We start from the raw sequence: 17296 nt of genomic DNA, 5'->3' as shown, positions 1-17296 counted from the left end.
CTGACAAGAAGAAATTAATAAAAGTTAAGTCTTATATTTGCACGAACAAGTTATTTTATAAAAATAGACAACTAGAAAAAATTGCCTTGAGAACCATTCAGAGGGAAAAGATTTTGGCATTCCAATTAGTTTTGGTTTTAGGGAGAAGTTAGCTGAGTTTGGGAAGAGATTGGTCAGAATTTATAGACCAGGAGAGTTACTGGAAATATCAGTGGTCTAATCTGTGGAACAAATGAGCCCATGTGAAGTAACTGTCGTGTCTTGAAACGTATAGGTCTGAATAAAGCTGTTGTTAGAAATAATTTGACCTCTTAGCGGCTTACTTGCTTTGCAGGTCAGTGCACTAGAAAGACTGCAAGAAATGTAAGAGAAAAACAGTAGCTAAGAGTTGTTATTGTTACTGAACACCAACCATAGTAGGTCCTGTGTTTAATCCTTTAAATGGATTACCTGACTGAATTCACTAACAACTCTGTGAGGTAGATAGCAGTACTATGACCCCTTTTTCACAAATGTAGACACAAAGGCGCCGGTTCCTTAAGTGACTTTCTCACTATTTACTTCTAAATAGTATCGCTTGGAATGGAGTTCGAGGCTGAATGTTGAGCCCATGCACTTAACTGCTATAATATACTGCCTTCCAGGAGAAGAGCATATGGAACCAGCAGAGGAGAGTTTCAACAGAGTGGTCACTATCATTAAATGCTGCAGGCAGATAAAGAAAGAATGAAAAACCAAACCTGACAGTTGAGAGATTAGTTCATTTAAAGCTTTTTCCAGTAGAGTGTCGAAGGCAGATGCCAAATTGAAGTGTATCGAAGAATGAAGAGGGAAGTGAGGTTGTTCAGTGAGGACAGGGTCACTTAGCGGAAGATCAGGTGGTCAGACGTGATGGTGGGGCAGAGACTACAGGGGAACTGGAAGAGGGTTTAAGGCGAGGACTAGAAGAGATGCTGTGTTGCAGCAAAGAAGTTGTACAAGCCAAACACAATCCAGTGCTAGACAAAATACCTCTCTCTCTAGCAAGTTTTAACTTTTTAAAAGTACATTGAAATGCTTTTAGTTTTACTCTTGATTTAAAAAATAATTTATAATGAAAAATTTAGTACATTGGGTACTTTGGAAATAAATCAGGTAGAGACATGTTATATGTAAAGAAATGGGGTGTATCCTCCCAAACGGTTTGCTGGAGAAAGATGATGTGCTCAGACCCAGCACAGTTGCCATCAGTGGCCTCATCGGCATTTGTTCCTCCCCTGCTTGCTGGGCGCACGGAATCCTGATTTGTTTTGGTAGAGGTGGGAAGAAGCATTACTGCTCTAACTAGGAGGGCAAGCTAACTCCTTGGCGGGCAGTTGGTCTGAGATGTCTGCGTCACTTAGTTCTGGCTAATGAGGCAAGAAGTCTTTTTGGTGAGGCTCCCAGGAAAAGTTTCACTTTTCTCATGAAAAGGAACAGAGGCTCTTCACCCTTCTCCGTGGCTAGGACTTCAGACATGACGCCTAGAAGTCACCATCTGAATGTGAGGTGATAGGCATGAAACAAAGTCAATGGATGAAGGATGGCAAAGCAGACATTTAGAAAGCACTTGGCATGTCATCAGTGTGCTACCTGGCTTTGCACCTCTTGTTCTGTGAGAGAGAGAGCTGTGCTTGTTAAGTCCCTGTTAGGTTTTCTGTTGCTTGCCACCACTGTCCTGTAAGAAGCACAAGCCTTCTTCAGCTCTTATACATGTATAGTTCATGGCAATGGTAAATTTTAAGATAATCTCCCTAACTGACCCTCTTTTAATTTTGCAGCCTATAATGTCTCATTGAAAAGGTTTAAAACAATCTGTCTTATCAACTTCTAAAAAATTTTAGTCTTTAAAAATAACATCTGACCCCTCTATCCTTGCTTTCAATCATCTGGACATTTCTAGTTTCTTCCTAGTAGCCAGAGCAATGCCTATATGCATATCATCTGTGTTTCTCTAATGTCAATGAAATATTTTTGTCATGGAAGAAACCAAAGCATAAAGCCATCAGAGGTGGATTTCACATCTCAACCAGAACAGCTCAAAGGAGTAGTTCATTAAACCATTTAGTCCACATTCTAAAAAATCTTCATAGAAGAGAGATTTCATGCCAAAACATTTACTTACTATGAAACTGCTAAAAGGCATATCTGTTGGGCCAATTGGGATAGGATGGAGTTAAATGTATGCTAATCCTCAATATTCTTCAGAGTTTCTGGGATGAGTATGATTATTCTGTGTTCTTGGCATCTAAATGTTGGACACTCTTGAGATATAGTTACCAGGGAAGGGATGGCCTTCTACCCCAGCATTATTAGACTTGAAGTACACCAAGGTGACATGGGAACTTTTGTCTTGGGATTCAAGGTATGTCAATGAAGTAGTGAAATCTGGTTAGAGGAATGTGCTTGATTCAGTGAGTCTAATACTAATATAATTACTTTATGTTTTTATAGTATGACTTGGATTTATGTTCAGACAATAAAACACAATGAAATCTCTACTCCATTCTGGGAGTGCTGTGGAGAGAAAAAATGACCTGGCAATTTAGCAGTAACAAAAGTCTAGATATTACTATAACGATTGTTTAAGTGAGAGTAGGAGAATTAACATTAAAATTATTAGAACAATTTAATACAATTTATAAAACACATGAATAAACATCTCTCATGGGACACAGAAAGTAAATGTCGTATCCAGCAAATATGTCCAATTATGCAGAGATGGAGCATTTTAATATGCTGATCTTCTTGTTTAATCCCTTGAGTCATGGCATAATTATCTACCAAAGGATTTGATCATTTCAAATCAGGTGGTCAAATCTTTGGCCTCACTCTAGATTATCACATTGAATGAATTATTTATGATTCAATCTTGGCGCTTTTGAGTCAAGCCTATTAAGAGCAATCTAAGTTACAGATTGTCTTTAAAAATTACATAAGAAGGAGTGCTCTTTTATTGTATTCAGCTTTAAATGGAAGCGTAATTGCCTGGCAATGCCATTATTTGGGATGTTTTTAAAAAGAGAATCTTCAATCTTTGAGATGCTTCCCACGAATCACTAATTAATGTAAATCCTCTATTTAAAAAATCTGTGTATTAAGTCATGGTTAGAGAAGGGATAATTCTCTTCTCTGCTGTTCCAGTTTATGAAATCCAGTTATTTTACAGTGCTTGCTCTAGGATTTGGTAAGTTATATAGATCTCCTATGAGTCCATATTATGTTGTCACTCTACCCACCGAAATAAACATATTTATTCTTGTAAATTTCCTGTTTTGAATCACATTCATGCACTGTGGTGCTCTTTGTTATATATCTAAAACATACCCTGCTGTCAGTCACAGTTGTGACCCATCCCACCAATCACGAAACCTTTCTCAGTGATTCTACCTCACACAGCTATAGACATCTCCACTTCATCTTCCATGATTGTGTACACAGCACAAGTCGATCCGTTTAAACATCTCAATGTAACATTGTACCTTAAAATGGCATTGAAGATGAGGCCTATATGCAATCTTTGAATAATCTGTTAGTGTAAAACAATTTTATCAGAGTTTTAAAATTGTTCTCATCATTTAGTTTCATTTCGTTTCATTCACTAATTGCTTTGTGTGACCTTTGTCTAATCAACAATGATCCATTCATTGTTGGAATCAGGTTTGACATTTAATTGTCCATCTCAGTTCACCACAGGACTGGATATGTAACAAGCTCTCCAAAATACCTGGCTATTAACTGGATTAACTCTAGAGCATTTCACCTGTGTGAGGGTATTAGTCTGCTTGAGCTGCTATAGTGGAATACCATAGACTGGATGGCTTAAATGACAAATTTATTTTCTCACAGTTCTTGACCTAGAAGTCCCAGGTCAGAGTTGCCAGAAGATTTGGTTTCTGGTGAGGACTTTTTTCTGGCTTTGCTGATGGCTGTGTTCTCCCTTTCCCCTAGACCTGCACGGAGAGAGAGATCTCTGGTGTGCCTTCCCATTCTTATCAGGACACCACTACTGTATGGGCCCCACCATTGTGATTTCAGTTAACCTTAATTACCTAATTACCTGAAGGCCCTATTTCCAAATACAGTTACAATGGGAATTAGAGCTTCAACATATACATTTTGGGGGAAACGATTTAGTTTATGACACCTAGATACTAATTAGTAGGACTTATAAGAAAAGAGCTATTGAATCTTACTCTCCCCACAACTGTTCCCTATTTCTTCAACACAGTTTGTTCTAAGCCTCATTTCTCTCATATATTTCTCCAATTATGAAAGTGTTTCCTTCGAGTATTTCCTGCTCTGTATAGTTTGGCAGGTGTTAATTAAGTCTCCTTAAACTTCTTAGCCTTAACTGATCAAGGCTCTTCTGGGAGTTTTACTGAACGGATTCCCTCTAGAGGCCTGGCACAGCGTGAATCCCAGGCTAGGCTTTATTAATCACTGCTGCACACCGTATGCTCACCCTTGAGAGCACCAACACATCACACCTGGCTACTAAACATCTGTCCAAAGGACTTTTGTTGATTATTTTATAGAATTTGAAGCATATGTGAATGGTCTTAAGTCTGATTATTAATGAGAATGAATGAGGTCAGCCTCATTGTGTACAGAGGTATGAGTACAGAGGTATCAAGTAATTGTCTTAGGCTCAGTGGCTCATTTTTGACTAAAAGGGTAAGGTAAGTTTACATGTTTGGTACAGATATGCAGAAAGGATGATGCTTATGTATCCCATGTTTCCACTTAACTATTTATCATAAAAATAGCAAACACCAATAATAATCGGTTTCATACCTTGAAAAACAATCACACATGTGCATGCACACACATGCATGCACACATCTGCATGGGGACACACACACAACTGAGCCAGATGTTTGATCCCTTACCATAATTACCCTGTCATGTTTGATATTTTCTGTTCTGGCCCTCCAAACTCCTGCCACCTTACCAAATACTATTATCATATCTATTGTAGAAAAATCTTATTATCTCTAAATCTAATTCTTGTTTACATCATTGCTAAGTAGCTACTTATTTGCCTTTGTAGTCATTATTCTTAATAAAAACCTTTGTAACTCTTTCCTCAATTTGTTGAGTTGTTCTATATTGGATTTCTCCTAGGAGTTATTTCAGCTGTAACTCTGGGCATAGCACCCTTAACTGATAAACCTCCTATTATTTCAAAGCAGTGTTATTACACAGAAACAGAGCTTTTGTCTATCTACCTGCCTGAATTAATATAGAATTTTTGTCATACTCCTAGGTAGGTCATTGATCTCCTAACTTTTGTTAGCCAAAGTTTTATTCTTCTTGCCATTAGCATAAAGCGTTGTCTACTTACATTTTTCATTTCAGATTTGTGCATTCCTCTAATCAAATGATTTAAAAATCTTATTAATTAAAATATGCTATGAGAGTCTTGTATTATTTATCACTTTCTTATTTTTTCAGTCCCCGGTCCTGCAGGTTGGAGAGGTTAGAACGCTCTCTAAGATGCCTCTGTAGCAGGGAAGCTTTATATCTCCGTGGTCATCCTTGGCTTTGTTCTCCTGCCTCTGCTCTGCATATTTGCCCTTTCTGCATCAAGTCAACATGGGAAAGGCATTCCGACTTCTAAGCAGTGTCACTAGTGGCTCAGCTTCTCTCTCTCCACGCAGGAAATTGGTGTGTGAGTGCACCAGGTTACGTCAGAGGCTCGGGAGGTGAACGAGAAAGGCAAACACATGAAATATTAAAATATTAGACTCCTTGCTTTTTCCTGCGCTTTGCTGGTCCCGTGACCCAGGCATTTTGATGATCTACTTCACCTCAGTAGTTGGCCAGCTGAATCTTCCCTTCTCTCTCCTCTTTCTTCATCTCACCTTCCCTTCTCTTCAGTTTCGCACTCTTCCTCATCCCGTCCTCCTTGATTGCACCCATGTCCTCTCTGCTATGACACCGGATATTGCAGCTGGCCACAGGACTAGCCCCAAACTCAGCCCCTCCAGCGTGGCACATGGCAGTGCATCGGCGTGCTCAGCCTGAGTGGGGCTGCCCCTCCCAGAGAGGCAGTGGGTTGAACCGAAAGAGTTTGTGTGTTTTGTTCTGTTTTGGCCATCAGAACAGAATATAAAAGTGCCAAAGACTTTCCAATAATTGTACCATGTTCGTATAAATGTATGCGCTAATTGCTTCTGAGGTAGTAACAGATGGGGCATGAGAGATCCAATTTGGTGAATTACTAGCTAAAATTAGAGATTCAAGTGTTATGTTCAGAATTTATGTTCATGTGCTGGAAATAAAATCTATACAGTAATTAAACTACAAAGAGGATAGATTAAAATAACATTTGAATGATAATTTGAATTTTAATTTTAAGTAGATTAGACTATACAATAGATATTACTTGCCCAATATAACTTCACAACTTTTGACTTAAAAAAAAAACTCATTTTTGCCCTGGACGGTTTGGCTCAGCGGTTAGAGCATTGGCCTGCAGACCAGAGCGACTCGGGTTTGGTTCCCAGTAAGGGCATGTACCTCAGTTGCAGTTTGTCCCTGGCCCCAGTTGGGGTTGTGTGGGTGGCAACCACTCGATGTGTCCGTGTTTTTCTCTGTCTCCCTCTTTCTCTCCTGCTCTATCTGAAGATAAATGCAAAAATGTCTTCGGGTGAGAATAAAACAAACAAACAACAAAACTCATTTTAACCTTAACTTTCAAACTTATAAAACTATTTAAAATAATGTATTAGTTTTGATTTTTAACATTTTGAGGTTTTTTACTTTTCTGGCTTTAATTGGAGTTCCAGAAAGTGGGCCTTTTATTCCTTCCTATTTACTCGCTTTATTTTAACGCACCTAACTTGCATTTTTTCATTCACTGTGAGATCTTTGCGGTTCTTGATATAATGAGTGCCTTTCTGTTGACACCTGGACAATGTGTGCATTTTATAATGAGATCTGGAGCTTATGCATCCTCCTGTTTAACTGGATTCCTCTGATCTTGCACCAGTAGGAAAGTGGGGGTGCCCCCTTATTACCCAGGCTCCTGCCCAGGCTCCTCTGCCAGCTGCAGGGGTCGACGCCTTAGTGCTACTGATGGCGGGAGTCCCGGTCTCTAGGCCTCCGCGGACGCCTCCCTGGCTGAGAGGTCCGCGTGCCCTGTCACTTCTCCACGTGGTTCCGCTGAGGGCGGGGGGAAGGGAGTGAGTGTCCTGGCTCGACCGGGTCTCCTGTGATGCCACATCTGTGGGAAGGGGGGGCACCCTGTTTCTTATTTCTTTGTGAAGGTAGAATTCCCTCTGCCCGCCTGGCCTCTCTGGCACGGCGGGGGTGGGTGCTAAGGCCTTGTGTTTGGACACCACCCTAGTGAGTAGGTGTTTATTACGGCCTGTGGGGGTGGAGGTCTCGGTTCCCCACTGGCCTTTGCTTGGGGCGGGGGGCACCATTTTTTTAAGTGGCGTTTGGCTGGGGTAGAGTAGTTGTTGTTTAAAAGTTTTTCACCTTGCTATGTTGACTCTTTCCTTTTGTCCAGAACGAGGTGACTGTTGGTTACCTTTTGTCTGTTCTCATTGGTGTCACTTGGTTGCTGGCTTCTGCAGATCCAGGGCTGGGAGATGTAAGGCAAGACACACAGACAGACGACTCGGAGAGCTCACGGCTGGGCAGCTGCTCATTCCCAGTGTCCCTGGTCTGCCTTCTTCTCCTTGCCTGAGTCTTCTTATATTTGTATCTCTATACAGGGTGGGGCAAAAGAAGGTGTACAGTTGCTCATAAACAAAATAATACAGTATAATCATTGATAAATAGAAATATAAGGATAAACTCTGTGTTCTGGGTACTCACAACTGTAAATCATCTTTTGCCCCACTCTGTATAATGTCCAGTGTTTTTTAACTGTACTTAGGAGGAAGAACAGGGAAAGTTACATTTACTCCATAGTCACTGATAGAAAAGTCCTCAAAAACAAGGCTTATTTTATTGTGCATTTTTGCTATTTTTTTAAAAACTAAATTCAAAAGACAATGGCCAACTCTCTAAAAACACTTACTAGAAAAATATTTGCTTATCCCTGATTACTATATATGAAAGACTCCTTTAAAGTTACCTAAATGAATGACTAAAGAAACCAATTCTAGGAATGAAGAATTCCTAGGAAGCTAATGTTACATAAATAATTGTCCTTGCACATTACGATTTACATATATTTGAACTCAATAATTACATTTATTTAAGTTGCATCATTTAAATGGCTATAAGTCTATTATACTGAACCATGGGAGCCATAGATTAATGTTCTTCTATTAAACAAAAAAGTAATACCTGCTTTTTGTAACAAATCCAAGGACTTCACAATAGCTTAGAGCAACTGTACCCCATCCGGATTTGATTCTCCACACGTGACTACTGTTAGCCGTCAGATGTGCAGCCCTCTGGCTTTCTGTCTGTGTTTACACCTTCGGTTGTGCTCCTCAACCTCACTTACCCCTCGATTTGCCGGCCAGCGTCTCTGTCTGTATGTACATCCTCTGTAAGCTCACCCTTCTCTATCCAGTTGTCACATGTTGGGGTGCCTCTAGACTTGGTTGAGAATGCTTTTCTTCTCAATCCGTATTGTGTTTCTTTGTGACTCATCCATATCCGTGTTTCAGTTGTCATTTGCAGATGAGTCGTAAATTCATTTCCTGTTTCAGATCTGTGATCTGAGTGTCCTCTCAGTGACTCCAGCTCTTTACTTGACATCCCCTTTGAGATACGCAAACAGCACCCCAAGCCGAGCAGAGCTGCGCTTCCAACCTGCTCCGGGGTCACATCTCAGTGGATGGAGCTGCTAGATGGAGTTATATCCATATATATTGAGTTATATTTGCCATAAGTATATTCATTCTCATTCTCCCTCACCTCCCATATTTAATGAATCACCATGTTGTGTGGCTTTTTCCTCCGGAACCTGCCCATTCCTTCTCCATTTCTACCTCCAGGCTTCCCTCATCTCCTACCGTGGGTTTTCTGCTTCCAGTCTCGTTGTGCTTGAATCAGTATTTCACCCTGTAACCAGAGAGCTCTTTTCAAAGTACAAATTTGGTCACGTCACCTGGCTGCTTCAAATATTTCAATTGTTTAATTGCTTTCATGGTAAATACCCAAACCCTTAACATGACTTAGCACAGGGCCTGCCATATAGTTGGCACTCAAAATTTGTGGACGAATGTGTTAGTGAACTTATATAGGTTACAGTATTTGCTATTAAAATAGTATTGCCACATACCTATATCTCTGTATGTATCTTTCATGACTCTTGTTAATATTTCTTTTAGATATATTTCTAGAAGTGGGATTGCTAGTATAGTTTGGGTTTCATCTATTAAATATCAAGGTTAATAGGGCAGTTGGTGTTGTGCCCTCAGCTATCAAGAGAAATAGAGGCGTCTGATCCAGGGAGCTCAGTGATGGTTTATTAAGGAAGCCGTCTTCACCGTCTATCTGATGGAAGGGAATAATATCCTTAAAGACTTGCCCAATGACTTTTGAGATTTTATGGCCAATAACATTAGAACAAGTACTTTGTAAAACAGAGCAAGGAACGGAAGGAGTCAAAATTTTATATTCATAACAAATGTGGCTTATTCTTATTTTTTTATTTTGCTTATATGTTTTTCTTAATTAATGACAAATTATGGAAATTTGTAATTTAAGGAAAAGAATAACTTGAAATGGGGTGGTGACCAGAAGCACTAAGAAAAATAATGTATGATTTACAACTTTCATCGAAGCGAGGATCTGTTTACTAGTGCAGTTGATGCTGGGCAGGTCCTGTTTCAGACACATAGCTTCAGTCTCTGCCTCTTTTGCTCCACTCCCTGGAGGGAGGGTGGTGTGTGTGGTGCGCGCTAGGTAGGCAGAAAGCAGCATGAAGGTATCAGGTGCCTATGAGGTGGGGACCAGGGACATCAGGTTACTATTAGCTCTGCACTTACTAGTTTTGTGACCTTGGAGTTAATCTCTGTGATCCTTAGTTTCCCCTCTGAAAATGATACTAACCACCAGTTTACATGCCAGCTAGATTGGGTGTGATTTATTGTTTTATTATTTATTAATGTATTTATTTTTAAAATGCTTTAATTTTTTGCCCAGCTGGTGTGGCTCAGTGGTTGAGCATTGACCCATGCACCGAGAGGTCGCAGGTTTGATTCCCTGTCAGGGCACATGCCCAGGTTGTGGGCCCGATTCCCAGTGAAGCAGGTGGCCAATTGACATTCTCGCTCATTGATATTTCTATCTCTCTCTCCCTCTACCTTCTTCTCTCTCTAAAATCCATAAAGAAAAAATATTTAAAAAAAAACACACAATAAAGTGTATTTTTTGAGCTGACACTAAAACGCTTTATTACTGATTTTAATCCTGAATCCGCATGCCAGAGGTTGGAAGTACTGTATGTAACAGGGACACTAATCGCTTTAAGCACCCGTTTCAGCAGCTTCTCAGGCTGCAGACTCCCCGAGGCTCCTGGAGCACCCAGACCACCACGACGTCCTGAGAGCGCCGACGTGCTCAAGGGAACGCAGGCCTCTGACACTCAAAACTAACTTCCTGCAAATTTCTCCTGTTTTCCCTCGCACTCTAGTCTGTTTTTAAGATCGAAATGCGTAGACTATGTATCTTTGTATTTATTTCCATCTTACTATGATTCCGTGTTAGCCACTTGGTGGCTGTTTAAGGAGGACTTGGATGTAATTGCTCGGTTTTGTCACTTCCTGTTCCAGGCAACGGGCCGCACCACGACCGTTGCTGCACGTACAGTGAAGACAACTTGGTGGATGGCGTTTATTCCCTCCCGATAGGACACTGGATCGAGGCCACTGGGCACACCGATGAGATGAAGCACACAACAGACTTCTACTTTAACATCGCAGGCCACCAAGCCATGCATTATTCAAGGTAAAACAGTGCCATGTTTATAAGCATGAAAATAGGGCAAGAGGTAGCTTTAGGACAATAGAAATATTTACTTCGTTCGAAACTGCAGTATCTCCCTCCAGAGGGGTACATGGGTCTAAGATTCTTTGAGGGGATAAATTACAGTGAGTCATTGTGTGAGCGTCTGGTTCTAGATGAGAAGGGTCCTTTTATAGAATCCTTTCATTAAATACATCCCCTGGCATCAACATATTTTGACCAGACAGTAGTTAAACAATCTTTGTACTTAGGTAGTGGATTAAAAATAAAAACTGGATGAAAATATCCTAGACCAGTGTTTGTATCTTTTATGCTGAAAAACAACAGGAGAACAAAAATGGGTGTCTCCTTATAAATCTTATTCAAATAAACAGGGCTCAGGATTTAGACATAAAACTAGAGTGGATGTGATCATTTGCTCTATTATTTATTAATATATTCACTTTTATATATTTGTTTATTTAGTTATTATACCCCCAATATATGCCTTATTAAAAAGTTAAACACAAGAGGATGCTCAGTGAAAAATAAGGTTTATGCTCGGCCGGTGTGGCTCAGTGGGCTGAACGTTGTCCCATGTACCAATAGGTCACTTGTTGATTCCAGCCAGGACACATGCCTGGGTTGTGGGCTCAGTCCCCAGTAGGAGGTGTGCCGGAGGCAACTGATCCATGTTTCTCTTTCAATGATGTTTCTATCTCTCTGTCCTTCTCCATCAAATCAATAAAATACACACATATATATATTTTTAAAAGTAAGGTTTACTACCTTTTTCTTGATTCCCACTCATCAGAAATAACTGTATGTAACCATTTATGGTTAGTTTTTCTGGAGGTTTAAATCTAATCTTAAATAATGTGCATACACTTTATTTGTTAATGTATCAATTTAAAAATTACTATTGACTCCCTCAATGACTTGAGACAGATTTCGCTCACATATATTCGTTCTCTCTCCCTATTCCCAATCCCTATCAGTCTCACTTAAATAAATTCTTTTGTTTAGTTCATAAAAAGTCTATTTCTTGACCCGTACGGTTCTGACAGAGCGTCTTAGTTTCCTACTGTGTAAGATCAGAGGTATTTGCCCCTCCACAGCTACTTTCACCTACTCGCTTCTGTTTTCCATTACTATTACATTTTCAAGGTTTACAGAATTTACATTTAATTTAGTAAATACACATAAGTATTTCATACTGTGATGATTTCAAGCTTCAAACCAATATCCAACATATAAAATGCTATGTATACATTATTTACTGTAGGACATGCAGCGTTTGTACCATAGACAAAGAGATGCATTCTCATGTCCTTAAAAATCGTACTGCTTTGAACGAGAGAGAGAACGAATACTGACAGGGTGGTGAGGAGTCGGAGAGAGAGCATGCACCTTCATCATGGAGCCAGGGAATCAGTGATCTTGGATACGCCTTCCTCACTAAGTCACGCTAGATCCTGTTCTTGCAGATGGACGGGAGGCAAAGCATGACTCATGGTTTTATAGCCTGAGCAAGTGGATTCATGGTGTTGCTCTTACTGAGATGGGGAACACTAGGAGATGAGCAATCTGGAATCGGGGTGGAGGTAAACATTCTATTTTGGACATACATTTTGAAATGTACGTTAGATTGCAAAAACAGAATCAATTTGATGTGTGAAGCTTTGGGGAGAGGTTGGGAATGGAGAGGTACAATAGATGACACTCAAAGTGATGCGACTAGATGCACTCAATTAGCAATTGAGTGCACTGTGGAGGAGAAGAAGCGAAAATAGGCCCTTGGGTCCACACAATTTAGAGAGCGAGGAGAAGAATGGATTTAGAGAAAAGAATGAGAAGGAGCACCCATCGAGATGTTCAGATTCAATGAGGATGGGTTTATGCGTTATTTTTCATTTATCCTGAACCATATTTGCTGAACCTTCCTATCTGGAAAGGGATCATTTAGGCTCTAGGGATTTCCTTCTGTTTGATTATTTTTCCCCTTTACTGTCTTTATTCTATCAGTAAAGACACTCCTGAGATGGATGTTGGATTTTATGGATTTATTTCCTATTCTAGACTTTAAAAAAATATTTTTTACCTTCTGGTTTTATTGCTTTCCATTTTGGAGTCATTTTATTTTTTTCCCAACTCAACTAATTTTCTTTTCTTAATTTTGGTAATTCTTGATGTCCATGGACTCTGACTTATTTTGTTATTCCCTTTTTGCACATTAGTTTGTTTAAGCTTATAGTGGATACATTCTTTCATCTGCCTTCGAATACTACGGAGTGTTTAAAAATTCTGATCTCTTACTGGATCTACCTCATTTTCGCTGGAGCAGTTGTTTTCTATTCATTTGATCTTCCTCTCTTGTGGTGTTAGTCTTTCAAATAACTGGTTGCTCTTAGTCGTTCATGTTCATGAACGTGTAGGTTGATTATTACATGTGGCTGGCGTTGCCATTACTAGCTGTTGTACCTATGAGAGAGTTGGTGTGTGCTGGGTGCCCCTGGGCAGGGCATGGCTCCCTGTGTGGACCAGAAGCAGACAGTCAGCCTGGGCACCCCGTCACCCCAACTAGATGAAAAGAGGAGGACCTGTGTGGGGCACACTTCTCACTCTGGCAGCCTTAGCTCCCTAAGCAGATGTTTTATAGAAGGTGTCGCTTCAGCTTCACAATCATTACCATAGCTGTATGGGAGGTATGACTCATAGTTCATGTGCTCAGCTATGCAAAAAAGGTTACGTTTCTTTATTTTCTTTAAAGCAACTTAGTTTTATATCTAAGTCTTTATCCTACTGAAATATCAGATAATTCAACCTGTTATCATCCTCCTCAAGTGTAAATATATATATTTAATATATAATAAATATGATAACTAGGTATGCATGTCTGTGTGTATTATATATTACATATATAATATATACCAAGTATAAATATACATAATATATAATATGTAACATGCCATTTATAATATAGTATATACTGTATAATAAAATAGACATGTGTAATATAAATCTATATCATAAATATATATGTAATATAGAATACACACAGACACATACCTAGCTACATATATAAATAGGACAAAATCTCAGACTCATTACAGTTTTGGGGTTAACAATACTATTTGTTTCTCTATTCATTTCTGCAGCAGAGATAACTGGGCTCTTTGTAATAAATAACAGTGTTTTATGGTGGACCTGGTGTCATAGCTCTGCTTCTAGAGAGTCCCATCGAACTCCGGTGTTTCTCACGGTTCAGTCTCAAAGTCCCCAAACTAAAGAGCAGTGGGGTGGTGTAATTTTTAAAAATAAAAATTAGTTGAGTGTTGTGATTTTTAAAAAGATATAGATTTATGGGCCTTACCAAGTCCTGGGAATCTTTATTTTCCGAACTGCTCATGTGATTCTTATGGGCTTAAAAGTGTGAGAACGACTGTGATTAGCCCAATAAATACAGCAATTTAGAATAAAAAAGGGGAAGAATTTTGAGTACTTTTAGTTATTTGTCTGACTCCTCTTAAATATTCCAGCCGCAATTCCTCCTCACTTGAAACTGGACAAGATAACAATGTGAATTCAGTTTAAAAGAGCCGAAACAACATTCATATATGTGATTATTAAATTGGAAACATCTCATTGCTATCTGCTTGGCATTTTCATCTGACTACGCGTAAAGCTAAAATAATTTGTGAAATTTTCTTAGCTGCCGAAATAGATGCAAGTGATAGGTTATATATGTACATGTTTGTTTGCACATATATGTTTGATACATGTGTACATGTAATGATAGGTATTATGTAATGATAGATAATATGTACATGTAATGATAGATATTCAGACTCACCCGGTAGGTTTACAATGCAAAACTATCACCCTTTAGTTAGAACGTGGGGATGGAGTTTGCCTGGGATGTTTTAAAGGTCTTAGTGTGTGGATTACTTGGTGTAGCCCCTGCGTTCATGATCAAAAGTGCAGAGACAGTGATCTGCACTCAGGAACTTAGGTTCTTGTGGAAGACAGCACATGAACAGCTGCTACAATGAAGTCGTCTGCAGAGCGTTATGAGGGACAGGAGCAAACGTCTTTCGTTGAAGAACATCTTTATGACTAGCCCTGGAAGAGAATTGTGAAGGATTCTTTGCTGCAGGTGGACATTTGGGAGAGGGAAGTCAAGATGAGAAGAGCAAGAGCAGTATGAAGGTGACCAGACAGGTTTTCCCAATGAGGATAGTTTTGAGAGTGAAAAGAGGTATTTTTAATAATTAGACTGCACAAAAGGTATGACTATATTGGTACTTCTTGGTTTTAATTGTATTAGGTATTATCTGTTCACTTCACACAAAGAAATATAAAGATTTAGCTCCTTTTTTGTTTAATCCTCCTAATTTATTTATGCCACAATTTTGAGAAGATAGTATTTCACATGTTTATTCATATTCCAAGGTAAATGCTATTTAACACCGTTCTTAGCGCTATTTACTACTGGCCTTAGGATTTAGTTTTTTTCAGTCTGCTAAATTATTCAGCAATCAACCAATTGCTTTCCAGCTTCCACGACTTTGCTGCTGTTTTCTTTCTTCCTGTTCTTTGTTGTGGTTTTATGTGTATAATTTTTTTTTTACATCACTCTATTCTTGTTTCAAAGGGATTTAGTGAAGTCAATAGACGTGTAAATCAATTTGTCTACAATAAAAGTGAAATAAAGTATTAACATGCCTAACATAAAACTTGATCACGGTAGCTCAGTAAATTTAAGTCCATTCTTTATTTCTCTTAGTTAGCTTCTATTCTGTTCCTCTGAGACAGGTAAGATTCCACCAAACTAGCCTGAGATCTTAAAAAGCAAAGTGTGCTTCCATATTCAGGCTGGGGAGGGAAAGTTTGTGCATGGTACCAAACTACATCTTCCTTTTCAATAAACTTTTCTTTATGGCATAAAGAATGAATGTTTGCCTTAAAGACACAGATAATTAATTTGATGAGAATTTAGTGAAAGGGACTGTAATTTCTGTATCTTCAAAAGACTTATTGCCTATTAAACTCATTTCAAGACACAAATTAGACTTTATAAACATCACATTTTATATTGTTTAAGAAATGTGACAGTTTAGAAAATGTATTATAAAAGCATGCTTGTACTTTTCAACACTCAAAAGTATTTTCAACACTCGAAAGCGTTTTAAATATGCAGTTTTATTTATCACATTTTCCAAAATGAATGAAATCGGTCATTTTGGAGAGTGAATGAGGACCTCGGGTGGCAGCTCAGCTCTCTCATTAATGCTTGGTAACCTTGGGACGCACCTGTAATAGTTCTAGATTTCACTTTCTTGATTTGCAAAGTGAGCTGGTTGAACTAAATGACTACTAAAGGCAATTTCAGAAATAATCAAGGATTAAAACTCATTAAAAAACCCAAGGCTTATATGATATTTTGCAATATGTTATATATTGGCCAAACAGCAACTGTACTTCATACCAGCTTCTCGGGCTTCAGACCTTGGGACCAAATGCCTGCAATCTAGTACTGTTTCTAGAAGACTCTTTCCCTCCCTCGGGTTTTGTAGCCCAGGATGTACATTCAGTTCAGCTTCACAGACACTATATTTGGAAATATATATATTATAGCCAGTATACAAATAATCTGTAACAAGTATGTGTGTGCTTCTTATATAATGCTATTTTTATATTGCTTATATTTATAATCAAGTTTCGACAAGAACTCTCTTTTGGAGTAAGTAGCGAATAGCCATAAAATTCTGTGGGCAGCACACCTCATTTCCTTTCCTCTCTGTGGACCGCAGTCAAGAGGTTATCAGCCAGAGGAAGAATCTACTTTGAATGGCAATTATATCTGATTGAATGATTTGAGATTTTTCTAAACATTAAAACCAAGACTATAATTGTTCATGCTCGTGCAGGAAAGGAAAATAGCATAGTCCTTCTCCTTTATGAGTTTAGATTGGCCAATGATTTTTATTGAATATTAATTGAGTATGTGAGATTCCTTGAAGTTTCTTTCTGCATATAAGTGATGCTGTTCATATTTTATGAGATCAAGTTAATTGATGGATAGCTTGTTTTTCTTATGATTAAAATACATATTATTATAGAAAACATTTCTTTTCTTTTTTTTTTAATCCTTACTTGAGGTCATTTTTCTATTTTTTTTTTGTTCAGGTAGAGTAGGAGGGAGAGAGAGGAAGAGAGAGAGAGAGAAACATCGACGTGAAAGGGACACATCGAGTGGCTGCCACCCACACAACCCAACCAGGGCCGGAGACAAACTGCAACCGAGGTACATGCCCTTAGAGGGAACCGAACCCGGTTCTCTCTGGACCACAGGCCA

General features: G+C 38.9%; 1 protein-coding gene across 2 annotated transcripts in view; it reads left to right on the top strand.

Moving 5' to 3' along the window:
• The window catches only part of EPM2A (EPM2A glucan phosphatase, laforin), a 70323-nt gene that overhangs the window by 14588 nt on the left and 38439 nt on the right, over window positions 1-17296 (top strand). For both annotated transcript variants that reach the window (XM_036249363.1, XM_036249364.1), the window contains exon 2: window positions 10767-10941. In XM_036249363.1, coding sequence (XP_036105256.1) covers window positions 10767-10941 — 175 coding nt within the window. The remainder of the gene's footprint in view (window positions 1-10766; window positions 10942-17296) is intronic.

This window comes from Molossus molossus, unplaced genomic scaffold, assembly GCF_014108415.1.
Source record: "Molossus molossus isolate mMolMol1 unplaced genomic scaffold, mMolMol1.p scaffold_m16_p_8, whole genome shotgun sequence".
Lineage (NCBI taxonomy): Eukaryota > Metazoa > Chordata > Mammalia > Chiroptera > Molossidae > Molossus > Molossus molossus.
Note: the sequence above shows the minus strand (reverse complement) of the source record. Positions and strands in the feature narration are given on the sequence as shown.